Source organism: Megalops cyprinoides, chromosome 3 (genome assembly GCF_013368585.1).
Source record: "Megalops cyprinoides isolate fMegCyp1 chromosome 3, fMegCyp1.pri, whole genome shotgun sequence".
Taxonomy (NCBI): Eukaryota; Metazoa; Chordata; class Actinopteri; order Elopiformes; family Megalopidae; genus Megalops; species Megalops cyprinoides.
This window is the reverse complement of record NC_050585.1, coordinates 42,553,043-42,570,112: the sequence shown is the minus strand read 5'-3', so window position 1 is coordinate 42,570,112 and position 17,070 is coordinate 42,553,043. Positions and strand designations below refer to the sequence as shown.

At 45.2% G+C, this 17,070-nt stretch overlaps 1 protein-coding gene across 2 annotated transcripts in view; it reads left to right on the top strand.

Annotated features, from left to right (window-relative positions):
- LOC118775315 (serine/threonine-protein phosphatase 2A 55 kDa regulatory subunit B beta isoform-like) overlaps positions 1–13,911 on the top strand; it is a 64,119-nt gene extending 50,208 nt beyond the window's left edge. For both annotated transcript variants that reach the window (XM_036525178.1, XM_036525179.1), the window contains exons 3-9: positions 803–968; positions 1,381–1,493; positions 7,679–7,856; positions 9,334–9,498; positions 11,769–11,938; positions 12,689–12,780; positions 13,191–13,911. In XM_036525178.1, the coding sequence (XP_036381071.1) occupies positions 803–968; positions 1,381–1,493; positions 7,679–7,856; positions 9,334–9,498; positions 11,769–11,938; positions 12,689–12,780; positions 13,191–13,470 (1,164 nt within the window). In that variant the 3' untranslated portion in view covers positions 13,471–13,911. The remainder of the gene's footprint in view (positions 1–802; positions 969–1,380; positions 1,494–7,678; positions 7,857–9,333; positions 9,499–11,768; positions 11,939–12,688; positions 12,781–13,190) is intronic.
- The last annotated feature ends 3,159 nt before the right edge of the window (positions 13,912–17,070 follow it).

Below are 17,070 nucleotides of genomic sequence, written 5' to 3'. Positions count from 1 at the left end.
GCATGCTGTGATATGTGTACCACCTTTCATTTTCAACAGCCGCATGCCTTTGCACATGCCACAGGCACACTTACGTAGAAGAACAGTATCAAAGGAGTCACAAATGAGTCATCCACAAAGAGGCAGAGAAGAGGCAGGGATTCACACTCACACTGTCATGCAGACACAGAGAAAGGAATCCTTTGAATTTTCCTCCAGGAAAACAGCATGAGAGAACAGGGCAGGATCTGAGCGGCTTGTTTGGTTGAGGCCGCAGCCAGACAGTCAGATCCCTCGTTCTTAACCGTGCCCCCTTCCGCCCGCTTTGAACAGGATCTGCGGGGCCTGTTAATTCAGAAGCAGGCTCTCCGGGACATGCTGCCTCCCTCCCCCTCACAGCTTACTGCCGCCTCCTTGCAGAGAGAAAAGGGGGAAAACCGCAGCCATTAGCGCCTGTTCCTCCTGTTTTGCCATGTTATTTTTCCCGCCTATTAATTGAGATGGTTCCAGGGGTGTTGCTGTCATTCTCGTTTTCACGGTCTGGTGTATCTCATGTAAGGCGTAGTGAGCCCTGTGCATGATCACCAACACTTGGTAGAGTAAGAACCAATAACGTTAAGCTGCTGTGATGTCAAATTTGAAGTGTTTCAACCAATTGTACGTAATTGAAAACCTCCCCCATTCTTTGGAAGGTACATACTGAAGAGGACATACAGTATGTACATGGTAGAACGTGTCGATGCCAGACTGCTGCAGTTATAAAATAATGAAAAAAGGAGACATTTATAATGGGAATGAGTCCTTGCTTTTTTAACTTGTACAGAGCAAGAACCAGCCACACCGGAGGGGAGAGTACAACGTTTACAGCACCTTTCAAAGCCATGAGCCAGAGTTCGACTACCTGAAAAGCCTGGAGATCGAGGAGAAGATCAACAAGATCCGCTGGCTGCCGCAACAGAATGCCGCCTACTACCTGCTCTCCACCAACGGTGATTCATATTATATTTCATTGTCAAGGCACTCCCCAGATACCCAAATCTACAGAGCCCATAACTGCTGACTATCTATCCATACAGCTATTTCTTTTTATCACTTGACCAATTAGCAAGAAAAAATTATATATTTGTGGAGTGTTCACATGTGTAGGAATTAATGTAAGGTTTTAACATACATATTTACAGTTGAGTAAGGTGTAGTCATTTTCTGGTCAAAGTGATATACCAAGAACTAATTTGGAAACATTATTAACTCTTGTTGCTTACTAATTTTTTATTAAAAGTTATAGAAAAGATGTCATGTAGGTCTACTAAATCAATAAGTAGTATAGTGTTTATAAAGGTCGAACTCTGTAATTAAATGAAGTTACAGGCTTTGACGCTCAGCATGTATGTCTCTCTGCAGATAAAACTGTCAAGCTATGGAAGATCAGTGAGAGGGACAAGAGACCTGAGGGCTACAACCTCAAGGATGATGATGGCAGAATCCGAGACCCAACCACCATTACTGCACTGCGGGTGAGTGCACAGCAGTGTCCCTGTAGCTTCGCTTGGGCCTGTTCTGTTAGTTGTTAAGGAGTAGAACTTGTAACCTAAAGGTTGCTGGTTCAGTTCCCCACTGGAGCACTGCTGCTGTACCCTTGGGCAAGGTACTTAACCCACAGTTGCCTCAGTAAATAGCCAGCTGTATAAATGGATAACATTGTAAAAAAAACTGTAACTGATGTAAGTCATTCTAGATAAGAGCGTCTGCTAAATGCCAATAATGTAATAATGTGATGTTCTGTGTGGAGTCAGATCTGTGGTGGGTGGAGTCAGATCTGTAGTGGGCTGAGTCAGATCAGTCCTGGGTGGAGTGTCCAATATGTACTGGGGGGAGTCAGATCTGTACTGGATGGAATCGAGTCTGTCCCAAGAAGAGTTGGATCTGTTCTGGGTGGAGTCAGACCTTCGGTGGTGTCTTCGGCAGGTGACTCAGTGTGACAGCAGTGAGCCGTTACGTTGGCAGATGCTGTTATTCAGGGTAACTGATGTAGATTACACTTGACATATTTTCACAGTTGGATATAATTTACGATAATGATAATTTGATCATAATTTAGTATAATAACTGTTTATGCCTGAAGTGGTTTACATTGACTGCCTTGCTCAAGGGTATAATGGCAGTGCCCCACCTGGGAATGAAAGTGGAAACCTTTTGGTTACGAGCACTGCTGCTTAACCACAGTGCTGCACTAAATCACTAAAACTCCGCACAGTCCGTTGCAGGTCCACACAGTGGATCTAACATTCCATCCACACAGCCACCTCTAGGCTTCCACCTTAGAGGTGGCTATGTGGATGGAATGTTAGTCTCTGGATTAGTGTATGGATGTGGTCTCTGAAGGGTGGTGGAGGGTGATGGGGGGGTGGAGGTTAGACTGATAAAGACAGGCATCTCTGTGGGAGGCCCATCTGTTCCAGATAAGAGGGAGGATCAGGGCCGGCGTGGGGTCACATCAACATCCAGCCACCAGTGACAGCCCCCCCCACCCCCGCCCTTGCTGGGGTCACTGTCCCAGTAACCTTCCTTCCATTTGAGATGCTGGAGCTGTCCGCGTCCTGCAATTCATCAGGGGTTAGCAGACGCAGCCTGTGCTGAAACTCCTGTAACCCCCTGCCTGACAGCCGCATGGTGCTCACCATCACTGACGCAGGCCTGACCTTGAGCTCACAGGTAGCCAACAGAAGGACAGACTCCAACCTAAACGGACATTGGATATGTGGGAAGACACAGGTCATCTACAGAGGGTCTACAGAGGTAGTTCCTGAAGCAGAGTATTCCCTTCAAACACAGAGATTTGCTTAGTGGACCCCCTTATGGAGTGCTGTGTGGCCATTATTTATAGATAATATCTGTTTACATGGCTGGATGTTTATTGTCACAATTTATATTAAATACCTCATTCAAGGATTCAAACCTCCCAGAAACCTCCTACCTGGGATTAAAACCAGGAACATCCTGGTCATAAACTAAGATCCCAAACCACTTAGCCTCACTGGTACATATAGTGATACTCCTAAATCTTCTGCATCAGTAGGTCACTTTTTGAAATACAGATTTACAGTGGAGGGAGGGAAAGTTCAGATGCTCCTTGTAAAAGGTCAAGTTTGTATGTGTTTGTATGAGGAAAAGGTTTTTGTAGAGTTTTTTTGCCTGACAAACATCAGAAGCGGTGAGACTAGCTATTCCCTTTCACATCAATAATATATGAATTAACCGGGAATCATGTGAACGGGCTTCTCAACAGATCTCATTCACTTCCTTAGGCTAAAAGCCCCTATCCCTCATTAAAACCCATTGTATTAACTAATTCATTATTTAAGAGAATGACAAAAGGCACTGGATTTCTGTATTACAACCCCAGGAGCAGCAAGCTTCCATTCAGACTTTTCCCACTTTATTTGTGTTCGTGTACGTAATCTTCCCCTTGTAAACTGCAGTTTAACACAATGCTCGGTTTATATATCAGTGGGCATAATACCATAAGGAGAGGCGGAGAAGTGACACAGCCCTGATGCAGGCATTTTCGGATAGACTAGACAGTGTTTGTTGTTGTGATGTACCTGGATCCTGTGCTGAAATGAGACGTGCCGTAATCTCGTTCGTGTTGAGATGTCAGTCTCCTGCAAGCACGCGGGGCCAGACTTCACCTCGTGTCTGTTGCCAACAGAGCGGCAGCCACAGTGACAAGCGTGTCCTTTCCAGGCCTAAGTCATTCACAAGCCTGCTATTGCATATTGTAATACTGTTACGCCTGTCGACATGTACAAGGTATTTGATTACCTGCCTGAAAAGGGCTGCCATCACTCCCGAGTCACCTTTCATTGTGGCGAACAGGCAACTCCTGTCTCCTGTCCCGCCGGGACCGTGCCAGAGGCTGACCTGGCAACCCCAGATCTCTGATTTGGGGGCTCGGAGCAGTGTCTCAGGAGAGGCAGCGGACAGTGACAGATGAGTTTGGGCTTCAGTGGGCGGGGCCTCGGGCGGCCGGAGTTTGCCTAGATCAGCCAATCGGCTGCCTCCTCTGCCTGGTGCAGTGTGATCTCGTTAACGTGATGACGGAGGACTCGGCGTTCTATTAGATACTAAATTCATATATAATAATTGCATTTGCCGCATTAAGCGGCGTGGGTGACAGATGGTTCGTTTTCTCTGCCAGACAGATAACCGATGACTGTCAGCCGGGCGGGGAATGTGAGTGATAGAGCTGTATGCTGAGGAGATGGCCATCCCTCCGTCTCTGTCTTTCTCTCTCTATCTCTCAGCATGTCTGTCCATGTCTTACCTCTCTCTGTCTTTCTGTCTCACACACACACACACACACACACACACACACACACGCACACACAGAGGCTGTTAATGTGACGTGTGTTTGTTGACATACCTGTCTATCCCTGCATGTCTGTCCATCTCTAGCTCTCTCACTCTGTGACACACACACACACACAGGCTGTTAAAGTGGTGCATGTTCATCACAGTGCAGGCCGGCCCACTCCTTCTCCTCCTCCTTATTTTTCCCTTTCAAAGCTTTTCCTCCTCTACCTTCAGTTCCCCAGCTCCCAGAGAACGAGGCACAGGATCATTAAAGATTAAAGCTGTAAGAGCATCACGGCTGGAGGGGAACAGAGGTCCTATGCAGGGTGTGAAATCTGTGTGAGGAGGGAACTGTGAGAGACAGGGCTCTCCCAGGGCAGGCTGATTGGGTCTCTATGACCCCCGACTGGGTCTCTTTGTTCACCAGGGATTTTTATACAGCTGAGTTATCAGAATGCATTATTTTGGAAGGGAAAGAAGGATGAGGGTGGTGGTAAAGTAGAGTTTACACCTCGATACAAAGAATAGGAGCTTGGACAGGGTACAGTTGTAAAGCAGTGTGATGAGAAATGAGGATTATTGCGAAGTTAGTGCTGTAAAGAAAAACATGTCACATGGTCTAATTAGCTTGCCTCTCAGACACTGCCCTCATAGTCTTTTTGTGTTGTCTTGTGCTGATGTGTGTTGTCCCAGCCAATGACTGCGTTAACACACCCATAATGGAGGGATGGTCCTTCGCTCAGGAACTAATGGGAGCTGATTTTTGTCTGCTGCAGTATGGAATATGTTTGAGTCAGCAGACTACCCTGTATCCATGACAACTTGCATTAACACAGGTAGATATGTAATGAATCAATTCAGGTACCATGCTGGATGGTTCGGCCCCATTTATACACCTGGGACCTGAGTCTGCAGACTACTGGTTGCTTCCCTTTTGCAGCAAACCCTGCTGCCACTGACAGCCGTAGAAAGACTGACACAAGGCCCATGCAGAGAACAGCAAGCACTTGTGTTAACAGCCTTTTCCCCACATTGGCCAGACAGGCTTCTTCATGACTCCAGTATAAAGTGTTAGCACATGGGGCCGGTGAGCAGGTGTCTTATTTCACGCTGTCGTTTGAACTTGACAACAGCCCTCCCTTTTGCACCAAGCAGACATTTCACACCAGACCTTCGCCCGCGAGACAATTTCACACTCCCCACTTCACCTGAGTGCCGGAGAAGAGAGCCGTCAGCAATCCCAGCACATTTACCCCCTCTTCCCTAGCCCTGATTAACATCACAATATCACAGCAATCAGATCTTAATCAGTGCCATTTAAGTGATTACGCCGCTTAATTAAAGCGATTTGCTCTGATGAGATGAATGAGCAGGCATTGTGCGGGCCTCAGTCTGATGGAATCAAGGGGCGTAAACACGTTTATGTGAAAACGGGGCTTTGTGTGTAAGAACCCAAAAAATGTCAAGGTGTTGATTGAATCCAGTGGATCATATTGGTGAATGGGATGAAAAACGGTTGTCAGAATGAAATGGAAAAGAGGTTTTCAGAAGGTTCAGTGTCAGGTTGTCAGTTTGTGTAAGGCCTCTTCATCAAAATAAAAAAGAAAGGAGGTGTGATAAGAATGTGCCCTGATGATCAATGCATTTTGATCTTTTGGGTGTCTTGTAATTTAGATAATTACCCAGCAGTTTTTTTTTTCAAAGCATGGTATTCCTCTTAACCTGTAGTGACCTCAGGAGCAGTGATGTGTTTTCAGTGCAGGGGCACTGGCTACTCCAAGTGTAGGATCATAGGGCGGGAGCTAAGCCTGTAACCCAAAAGTTGCAGGTTAAATTTCGGGAAGGGGCAGTTGCTCTTCGCTGCCTTCAAGCAGGAAATTTACCTGAACTGCTTCAGATAAATAAATAAATAAATATCATCAAGTAAACGAATAATGCTTCATACAGGCAGCAAAGCCACTCTGTCTGTCAGGCCCAAGTTCAAAGGAATCAGGATTCCCTTTATTCTGTATGGCTTGGCGTTACCAGTTATCGTTTCACTGTAGAGCACTGAGGCTGTCACATGCATCAGAGGGCTTCTGTTCCCTTTAGTGTCTCTATTACCCCATTAAACTGGAGCACTCATTGCATTACAGTAGAAGAGAGGAACAGAGGGGGAAGAATACACTCTTTAGTTAATGGAAAAATGACACGGTAGGCAAAGGTGTATCCGGAAAAAAAAAATCCAATCAATCCCCATGAAAGGAAAGATCTTTTCTTTCATTTTTCCTCCATCTAACACCTAATTTGAAAGGTCCCCAGTGCACCGGCATCCCCATGTGTGGAGTGATAATGGCCTAATCATGTGAGCTGGGCCATCCTGCCGGCCTTAAAGGCGTGTCGTTTCATTAGCCCTAATCAGGAGGCACGGTCGGGGAGAGCCCTGCTGTTACACCGAGGATGCAAACAGGCGAGGCTGTACCCGGCAGGATGTTGGGAGGTCCTGGGGGTACGTGTGCACTGCAAGGCCTGAGAATTTGTCCCCGTCACAACCTACTGCTCACTGCGGGCTTCTGTTCCCATTGTTGGAATGCATTTTACTTTTGTGCGATGTGTACAAGGTCTGCAATGTCACGAGAGCTCTCTGTCTCTCTTTCTGCCTCTTTCTCCGTCCTTCCTCCACCCCTCTCTGTCTTTTTCCTTTTTTCTCTGTCCCTCTCCCCCTTCATCGCTCTCTCTGCCCCCAAACACACCCTCCCTCCGTGTCTCTTTCTGTCTCTCTCTCTCACTTACCTCCCATCTCTCACCTTCCCTTCAATTCTTTCCATTTCTCTCTTCTGTGTCTCCCTCCTTCCTTTCTTCTCTCCCCCCTTCTCTCTTTCCCTCTCTCTTTCTCTCCTGTTCTATCACTGTATCTCTCCTTCCTGTCCTCTGTCTCTCTTTCCCTCTCTTGTTCTCTCTCCATTCCCCCTCTCTTTCCCTTTTCCCTCTCTCTCCCTCCTTGTCTCCTCTTCTGTCACTCTCTTTCTCCTTTCTCTCCTCTCTCTGTCCCTGTCCTTCTCTTTATATCCCTCTGTTCCCCTCTCTGTCCATCTTTCCCTGTCTTCTTCTCCTCCCATTCACCCTCTTTCCCTCTCTGTCTCCCTCCTTGCCTCCTGTTCTGTCACCCTCTCTCCTTTCTTTCCTCTCTCTCTGTCCCCTTTCCCCTCTCTTGTTCTCTCTCCATGCCCTCTCTTTGCCTTTCCCCTCTCTCTCCCTCCTTGCCTCCTGTTCTGTCACTCTTTCTCCTGTCTTTCCTCTCTCTCTGTCCCCTTTCCCCTCTCTTTCTCTCTTCCTCTTCCTCTCCCTTCCCCAACCTCTCTCTCAGGTCCCAGTGCTGCGGCCGATGGACCTCATGGTGGAAGCCGCTCCCCGCCGGATCTTCTCCAACGGCCACACCTACCACATAAACTCCATCTCCGTCAACAGTGACTACGAGACCTACATGTCCACCGATGACCTGAGAATAAACCTCTGGAACCTGGAGATCACCAACCGAAGCTTCAGTATCTTTCATGGGCTCATGAGATAATGCGATAGCATTTAACGCAATCTGTCATTCTACTAATGATATCACCAATAGCAATATAACAACAGCAACACCAAATACTAACAACGACATTAACAATAACAGCAATGATAGTATTAAATTGCAATTATGCGTCATCTTTCAAAAATCTCGTACCAGTTTACAATGAGGTGAAAAACTCACCTCTGCCAGCAAATATGCTCCGTGTATGCAAATCAGATAACAGATGTTAGTGTATCAGCAGCTGAAGGCATCATTTTATTTGCCGTTTAAAAAGAACAGTCCTGAGGCAGCCACGCAGTAAAATGCCTAACATCCGCGGCTAGTGCTGTTTCAGTGTAATTGTGAATATTTAAAAGTGAGGGGAGCTCATTTACAGCGTCATTGCATTGGGGGCTAGACGGCAGGATGGGCTGTCGTCTAGACATAAAGACATTTGTGAGATTTAGATTAGAAATTTTACGTTTTTTTCTTTACAAAATACGGCAATAAACTCTTTTGGACCGTAATCATTGTTTGACGTAGAAATGCAGTGAGGCAGAATATTTTTAGGCATAAGATTTAATGACTCTGCGTCTGTCAGGCCCAATGCTCCTGCTGTTAGACAGGGCTATAAACACTCCTTCTCGGCCCCTCTTCGCGTTCAGAAACGGCTTTGCGATTATTGAGGGGGGGGGGGGGGGGGGGGGGGTTAAAGAAACGCAGGTTCCCCTCTCCATAGACCGCGATTGATTTCCACTTTGAAGATTTCTGCGCATCATGGAGGATCTGTTGATCGATGGCGGGATGGATCGCTGAGGTTTTTTAGTGCCACGGGAGTACAGTGTTTGGAACATCTTATTCACTTAGCCTTCCCTACGCATCAGTCAGCAGGTGACAGGCACGGCTTTGGTTTGTGTAATCTTTACCTCGCATGACACGGCCATACATTTCTCGCCGTTTCCCGCCTCTGGCGTGGCGAGCTGTTAATTATGGCTGTTACGTGATGGATTTCTTGGAAGGAGTCCTCAGAAGACGTTTTCTCCATTTTTTTGCACGACTCCACTGCCGGCGGTGCGTGTTTTGAATATGTTGCACCTGCTTTGCTTCAGTCTAGATAACACAAGTGTACCTGACCTCTGCAACCTGGACCACACCAGTTTAACCATATATATTTGTACATTATCTCTCTCAACAGCTTTTGTATCACAACACCATAAACGGATACTTACATTAATGCATACCTTTTTATTCCTTTTCCTGTTATATCTGTTGTGATTTTACATTGCTTTTCTGAAGCACTGTAAGAAAATTTGGGTCTTGAACGCTGAATATATAGTAGGCTACATTACTGTAGGTACACCGTCTGTTCGATCATGTGTCTCAGAGGGCCAGAACTGAATAGCCGTGCATTCATTTCTACAAATACATTTTACACAGTGCATTTTGTTCCTGAGCTCCGACCCCACCTCCAGACATTGTGGACATTAAGCCTGCAAACATGGAGGAGCTGACGGAGGTGATCACGGCCGCCGAGTTCCACCCGAACCACTGCAATACCTTTGTCTACAGCAGCAGCAAGGGCTCCATCCGCCTGTGTGACATGAGAGCCTCGGCGCTCTGTGACAACCACTCCAAATGTGAGTACCGCGCCGCGCGGCTCTGCCTTCCCTCTCCTGCGTGACGGAATTCTCCCCTCTCTCAACAGGGTGACATCATTTCTCCATTTAACAGAGGCGTTTCTCTTTCTTTTGTGCCATCATGCAAGATTTGTTTTCTGTGATGAAGTGTGTTTTACTGAAAACTGGCAACGGGAGAGCATTAATCGTCATTAATATCATCGTGATGCAAAATGCAAAGGAAAAATGTCAAACGGCTGTATTAGGCAGTGAGCTAAACGAACAAATAAATAATTCGTTAGGCCTAATTAACAAGAATATTGACCATTTTAATACAGCATTCAGGTGCGGTCAGCTGCCTCGTTTTCTTTGCTGTGCGACCTGATATTTCTGCAGTCAGGGCTGCGGGTTTAGGTGCCACTGGCATAAAAAAGATAAAAAAATTTTTTAAAAAATCCTCCTGAATCGCGAGACAGTTAAAAAAATGAATAAATAAAGCAGCATATTTTAACGCGTTGCTCCAGGTGCGCGGAGAGGGGAGAAAATGAGAAGCGGATGAACCTGCGGCTGCTTTTATGGCTCGCGCATAAAACCGCTGGCATATTTACGTTTCTTTAATTAAGAGAGAGCAACAGAAATAGACCGGCGCGCACACAATCCCCCATGTGGGCAGACTGATAAGCATACATTAATATTGCAATATTTCCGAGCCATCAAAGGGTTTTTATCTCTGGTTCTCTCTTTCATCGTAAATATCACCAGACTGAATACATTGACTGAAGAACGGGGGAACATGGACGTGATGAAAGAAGGGGGCCAAGCCTGATAACAAATATATTCCTTTGTTTGACTGTACTGTTCACTGGGGCTCCTCGACAGTTTGCTTAAACAGAGGTGTTTGCTCACCACCTTATTTACAGAATTATTCCATGGAAACTGCATTTGCGTATCAGATGAATAATACACGTATTTAAGAGCGAGAGGCACCTGCGCTTGCTAAACGATTAAAGCATGGCTGAGCAGTGAAGGCGTTTGAGCGATGATTTTAATAACCGCCGTATGTCCGCAGCAGCGCAATGTGCCGTGTTGTGTGCAAAGAGTATTTTATTACAATTAGCAGGCTTAAGCCGCTGTTCTTAAGGGAAGCGTGCACACAGCTGGCACTCCTGTTTGTTTGCCTGTGAGAAACATATGGCTCATTGTGTTTGTTTGTTTTTTTTCTGAGTATTGAGGAATGTAAATCTGTCAGCTAGCACTGGCAAACATTTTCAGCTGCTTTAGGCACTTTTTTTAAAATGAAAGAAAGAATACCGTGCAATGGATTTTAAGAAACAAAATGTTTTATTTAAATGGTTATTACACATTTTGGCGTATAAAGAAGCATCACTTCACTGATGAAGGTAGCATGCTAAAATGTTTGTACCTTAAGCCTCATCGTCACGAATAAGAAGGTGCTGCGTGTATATCTGTCGTGAATGCATTTGGTGAAATTCATTAGATGTGATAAGTTTGAAATTTCATCATCGAGGGAGACAGGGTCATAGGTCCTGTGTGGCGGGGGAACTTCCCTGCCCATCCTTTACTCTTTCCCTCTCTCTTTCTCTCTCCCTCATTTTCGGTTTCTCCCTCTCTTCCATCCAATGCTCTGAGTGGTGGAATTCCACACTCTCCGTGGAACACCCAACCCCCACCCCTTTCCACTCATCACCAATAAGCCCACTTTGTCATTGTATTCAATTGCCATTCTTTTTTTTTTCCAGCTGATTTCCCATTGCACCTTACATATTACAACCTTACGAGCCGGGCCTCCCCATCGGACTGTTAGACGGATGGGCTCCGGCAGCAGAAGATATTGTTTCTGGTGTTCGGTGCCCTTTCTGTAAGCCTCCCCTTATTTCCCTGGTGGGCCGTCCCGCTTCATGTGGGGTTCGGAGTGTGGCCACTTCAGCGCTTTCTCAGAGGACACGATGTATTTACTTGGATATAGAAACAATATTTACAGCTGAAGCTGACCCAGTGCTGCTGTTTGCTCTGCGAGTATCCACGTCATTATTTCCGCAAAAGGCTCCCTGATGGAGTTGCAGCTGGTGCTCTCTGGGTTACTGAGTCTGGGCACCAGCGCGGCCAAGGTGACAGGTTGTGGTTGGCTCTGTTTGGCTCACCCCATGCGAGGATGAACAGAGTGTGTCAGTCTGACGGTGAATAGGCTCTGCGGTGTCAGCAGGCCCCTCACCGCGTCACACAGCTTTTTAAACAGGCCCTTGCTCCCCCCTCCCTCCCCTCTGTTGCAGTCTTCGAGGAGCCCGAGGACCCCAACAACCGCTCCTTCTTCTCGGAGATCATCTCCTCCATCTCGGACGTGAAGTTCAGCCACAGCGGGCGCTACCTGATGACACGGGACTACCTCACGGTGAAGGTGTGGGACCTCAACATGGAGAGCAAGCCCCTGGAGACCTACCTGGTACTGACCTCCCCGGACGCCTGACTGTGGCCCACACGTTGACGCCCCATTCTGCTGCAAATGCACAGTTGTGGCTCTGGTGTCACTATTACAAACACACCACCGCAAACCCCAGAGTGAAAGCCAAGTTTTTTTTTATATATATGAACCAGATAGGCAGCTCAATGTGCATCACACTAGTCTGTTTCTGCCATTGTTGAAACTCTAAGTGGTCTGATTTGCTGGCTCATTATGAACATTTTTGAAGGAATATGGTCAAAATCAAAATATCCATAGTCAGTGTAGGAACGCAAAGAATGCTTCAAACTTACGTTACCAACAAGAAACTCTGAAAGAGGATGGAAGGAATGGGTGAGCTGAATAAATATCTGGCTATAGAGTATCTGTCATAGAATAGAGTATCTGTGGTGAATGTAAACAACAGCTCTCTTGTAGTGGAGTAAGTGAAAACTCACTCATGTGAATCTCAGAAATGCTTGGTTTACAGGCAAAGTACTGTTAGTTATAAGCTAGTTGGAACACTTGCAAAATAGGTCTGTTTTGAAAATACAATAATATCAAAATAAGGTCAAGTTACACTAAACACTTTCTTTGACATTATCCCACACAAACTGAACAAGCACTATTCCAAAGCAAACCGTCCCAAACAGTGAATGGCTTACCTTCACTGGTCTCCCAAGCTTACCGTGTGTATTCATGTTTCCTTCATACAGCACTCATTTGTACCATATCTACACCTCTGTTCTGCAGGTACATGACTACTTGAGAAGCAAGCTGTGCTCTCTCTATGAAAACGACTGCATCTTTGACAAGTTTGAATGTGTGTGGAACGGATCTGACAGGTAAAGGAGCACCTTAACGGCTGCAGACACCTAATAACAACATGTTCTGTGTGTCTCACAAGAAGAAGTTTGCATTGATTTGAAAAGGTTATCATCATTTGTCATCATTAGCAGTTATTGTCAATGTCATTGCTCTGTTTTCTGCCTGGATTAAATTACATTACAGTTGCTTAGCAGATGCTGTTATCTACAGCAACTCATGCATCTTACAACTTTTACATGTTATCTATTTATAGAGCTGGATGTTTACTGAGGCAATTAATGCCCCAGGGTACAACAGCAGTGCAACACAGGGAATTCAAACCAGCAAAGCTTTAAGATACATGCTCTGTTATTTACCTCTGAATCATACTATTGCCCGTGTTAATTTTTTTTTTGCTTTTGTTGTTGTCCTTCACCATCGGCGCCAGCGTGATCATGACGGGCTCCTACAACAACTTCTTCCGGATGTTCGACCGCAACACCAAGCGGGACGTGACCCTGGAGGCGTCGCGGGAGAACAGCAAGCCGCGGGCGGTGCTGAAGCCACGCAAGGTGTGCGTTGGTGGCAAGCGGCGCAAGGACGAGATCAGCGTGGACAGCCTGGACTTCAGCAAGAAGATCCTGCACACCGCCTGGCACCCCAACGAGAACATCATCGCCGTGGCGGCCACCAACAACCTCTACATATTCCAGGACAAGGTCAACTAGGCAGTGCGCCTCCAGCTCAGAGGCCCGGGAGGGAGGTGGGCGTGGTCCGGGGTGGCCGTGGCCCATCAGGGAGGTGGACAACCAACTCCCCCCCCCCACCTAAGGTTGTGACTGTGGATCTGCTGGATACATAGGGAAGTGCAGGGAGAGATTGTCTTTATTTTTTTACGTTCCTGAAGGCGGGACAGTTCTGGCAGCAGGGCGGAGTGCGAAGAGGCTGACAAAAGGGGACTCTGGGTGACAAAGGTGACAGCGACAGAAGATGCTGGCTCCGCCCAGGATGATGTCATGGGCCAGATGCATTCCATGCAAAGCCCCGTCCCCTTCATTTCCGTGACTCATGTTATTTATTTAGGTATTAATTTTAATACATGATAGCCCATTCTTCATTTATGCACCTGTTGAGGGTTGGGATATGTTACAGGATAAATTATGACTCAAATGTAGCAGTTTTTTTGTTTGTTTTTCCTTTGCTTTTTTTTTTTAAGAAACATGAAAAAATAAAACAATAAAAACCAACCAAAATATTAATAGCAGTATTTTTTATGCTTGGTGAATTTTTTTAAATGCTGTTAAAACCTAAGAACTCACCCTTCACTCAGTTTTCCTTTTCTCCACATCAAAGCAGGTGTGTCCTCACTTCCTGTCAAACTTCCTGTCGAACAATGATTCGGTTTCCTGTACCTAAATCTCTTGTTTAATTTAGAGTCCTACGCAAAAGAACTGGACACTCATGCATCAGTTCTTACAGCACTGGGTGAGGAAGATCTCAGGATGGGCAGAGACTTGATCTGCAAGCCAAGTGACTTTTGGCCCCTTTCCCAAATGGAGATGCATTAACTGGCTGCACACAGGACAGAGGAAAGGCTGAATGACACTGAATGGCTAAAGGTCTTGTATTTCACTATTTTTTTTCTTTCACAATATAAAAATAAGATGCAGTGGTGCCTTGTTTTGGTATTCAGATCACATGACAGTTGCGAAAAGCTCCAATAATGTTTGGCCCTGCTGTGGATGTTACCAGGCAAAGATGTCAACTGTGTGTGGGACATTCTAACAGCTGGGACATTTGGTAGGGGAGGGGGGGGGGTGTTTTCTGGGGATTGCTCTGTATATTTCTGGAGAGGGTGGTGTTGGGGTCATGGCTGCAGTTCACAGATTAGGAATGTCTTTGTGAATATATTGTGGGAGAGTAAATCTCTTTTAAAGGACAATTGAAATGTATGTGTATTGGGGGGCTGCTTTTTCATGAAGAAAAGCAAAAAAAAAAAAAAAAAAAAAATATGGTTCAAGTGATTACCCGATTAAAAATACTTGAATACTTGTGTCCCATGTATATTCATTCTGTAGCTTTAAATTGTTCTTCCAGGTAATTGTAGCAGTTTAATTACAGCATGCAAATACCTGTTTAATAAAAGACTCATTTTTTGTTTATTTCAGAACAGACTTGAGAAGTATGCATGCATCATATGCACTGCGTACAGTGGTTATTCTCTCCCAGTTACTTACATTACCCATAATCACACATTGCTATCCTGTTATGTCTTTCGTATTATATTTGTGTTGCTTTTTGTTTTGATCCAATGTCTGACCTCAACTACTGCTGGCTCCATCCACCTGTTCTATCACACTCTAGTGACAGTAATAGCTTAACAGCACAGTGACAGACACTAATTCAGAAAAGTCAACCAATAAGATAGAGAACAGCCATAGGACTTGAATCCTGAGCTGGCATAGCCCCTGAGACGGTGTGGTCTCAGTCTTGCGGAGCACACTTTTTCCTTCTATTCATGTTTCTTTGGGGGGGGGTTTCCTTTCAAGAGTAGTAAAGAAATGTATCAAATAACATCTCTAGCGGAAGTGTGGTTTATACCTCACCATCCTCAGTACTATCACTCTGTTTTTGTTTTATTTTACTGTTTTTTTTTCTTCTGTGTGGTCGCTGTATCATCACATTCCTATTCCATGTCTTCTCTCCATGTTGTATCTGTTAAAATTTGTGCCTCTGTGTAGAGTGCTATAGAAATAAATTTGTTTTGATTTGTATGCCCCCTGCCAATGGTGGGAAAAGACAAGTGTGCTGTATATCTGTGAGCCCCTGAAGAAAAGTCCTTTTCTGTATCCTGGAGTAACTGTCAACACCTTTCCTCAATAGCCATCAGTTCAGTCATAATTTCATACACTGAGGACTTTTGGAGGTAGACCAATATTGAAATAGATTGAACTTGGTTCGTAACATGTGACTGGTGACAATGATTGGAACACGTGGAACAAATGGGGGCATGTGATTGGTGGATGCCCTGGTGACAAGATCAAGAGACTGAAGGTGATGCATTGTGATGTAATCTAAACAGACATAAAGGTTCTGTGACATCAGGGAATGTCTGAAACAATTAAAGGTAGGTAACTTCCTTTGCTAAACCTAAGTTGCAAATGTATTTGTTTAGTATTCATTTGATCAGTTTGTCACTCCAAGTTTGTTGCTAACACTGTTTGACTGTCTGTAAAAACTGTAAAATATATCAGTGAATATTATTGTTGGTTTCAATGCCTTTCAAAAACTGGCTGCAGGCACAAGGTCAAGCCCCCGTTATTTTCATCACACAAAACTGGCAGCTGGCAGAGGAACCATGGATCCATTCTACATTTTATCCAAAACATTTAATGTGGTGCTGTTCTTGGTTGGTCTGTGTTGTCACAAGCAATGAAACATTGAGACCTATGCTGTAAAACCCTGTTTGGTGCCACTTGGATTGGCCCAGATCCACACCCTTGCCATGTCAACACATTATAATCATGAGGCTGGCTTTTCTGGGGCCCTATGTTATATTACATTACATTGTTGTCATTTAGTAGATGCTCTCATTCAGAGCAACTTATATAGGTTACAGTTTTATCCTTTTGTACAGGTGGATATTTACTGAGGCAATTCTGGGTTACGTACCTTGCCCAAGGGTATAGCAGTAGTGCCCCAGCAGGGAATTGAACCAGCAACATTCCGGTTACAAGCCCTAGCTCCTTATCACAATGCTACATTGCCATTAGAGTGCATTCAAAAGGACCCCACCCCCTGCAGTACCGCCCAAATACATTTGCACACATTTACTGAATAAATATACAGTTAAGAACTTTCTTATAGTTTAGATCTTAATGAATAGAATGTGAAACAGAACAGAAATGAAACGATTGCACTACAACTACAAATGACGCTACTCTGTTGGCCTACATGATTTTAGGCACTGGACCGATAAGGTTCATCTGCTCACTCTCTCTCTTTCTTTGAAGTAGTTTGCACACTGGCTTTCATGTTTCAGTTTCCAATAATTTAATATAACTCACCGAAATAGTTGCCAAATAGTTCATCATAGTTAAGGACGGGTTACTAATTTGTGCTTGGAGAGCTGATCCTGGGTTGTGATTGACAGAAAGTAAGAGCGCACGAGTAATTCAGGAGGGAGATTTTTTTTTCATTTGCTGTTGTAGGATGTTCGTGCCGCGAAAGGTCAATAAAAATATTTTTAAAAATTGATTTTAAAAATGCAGGCCCCCTGGCGGCCACGGGGGGGTCCATGTAACCGGAGAATCGACATGTAGAAGGAG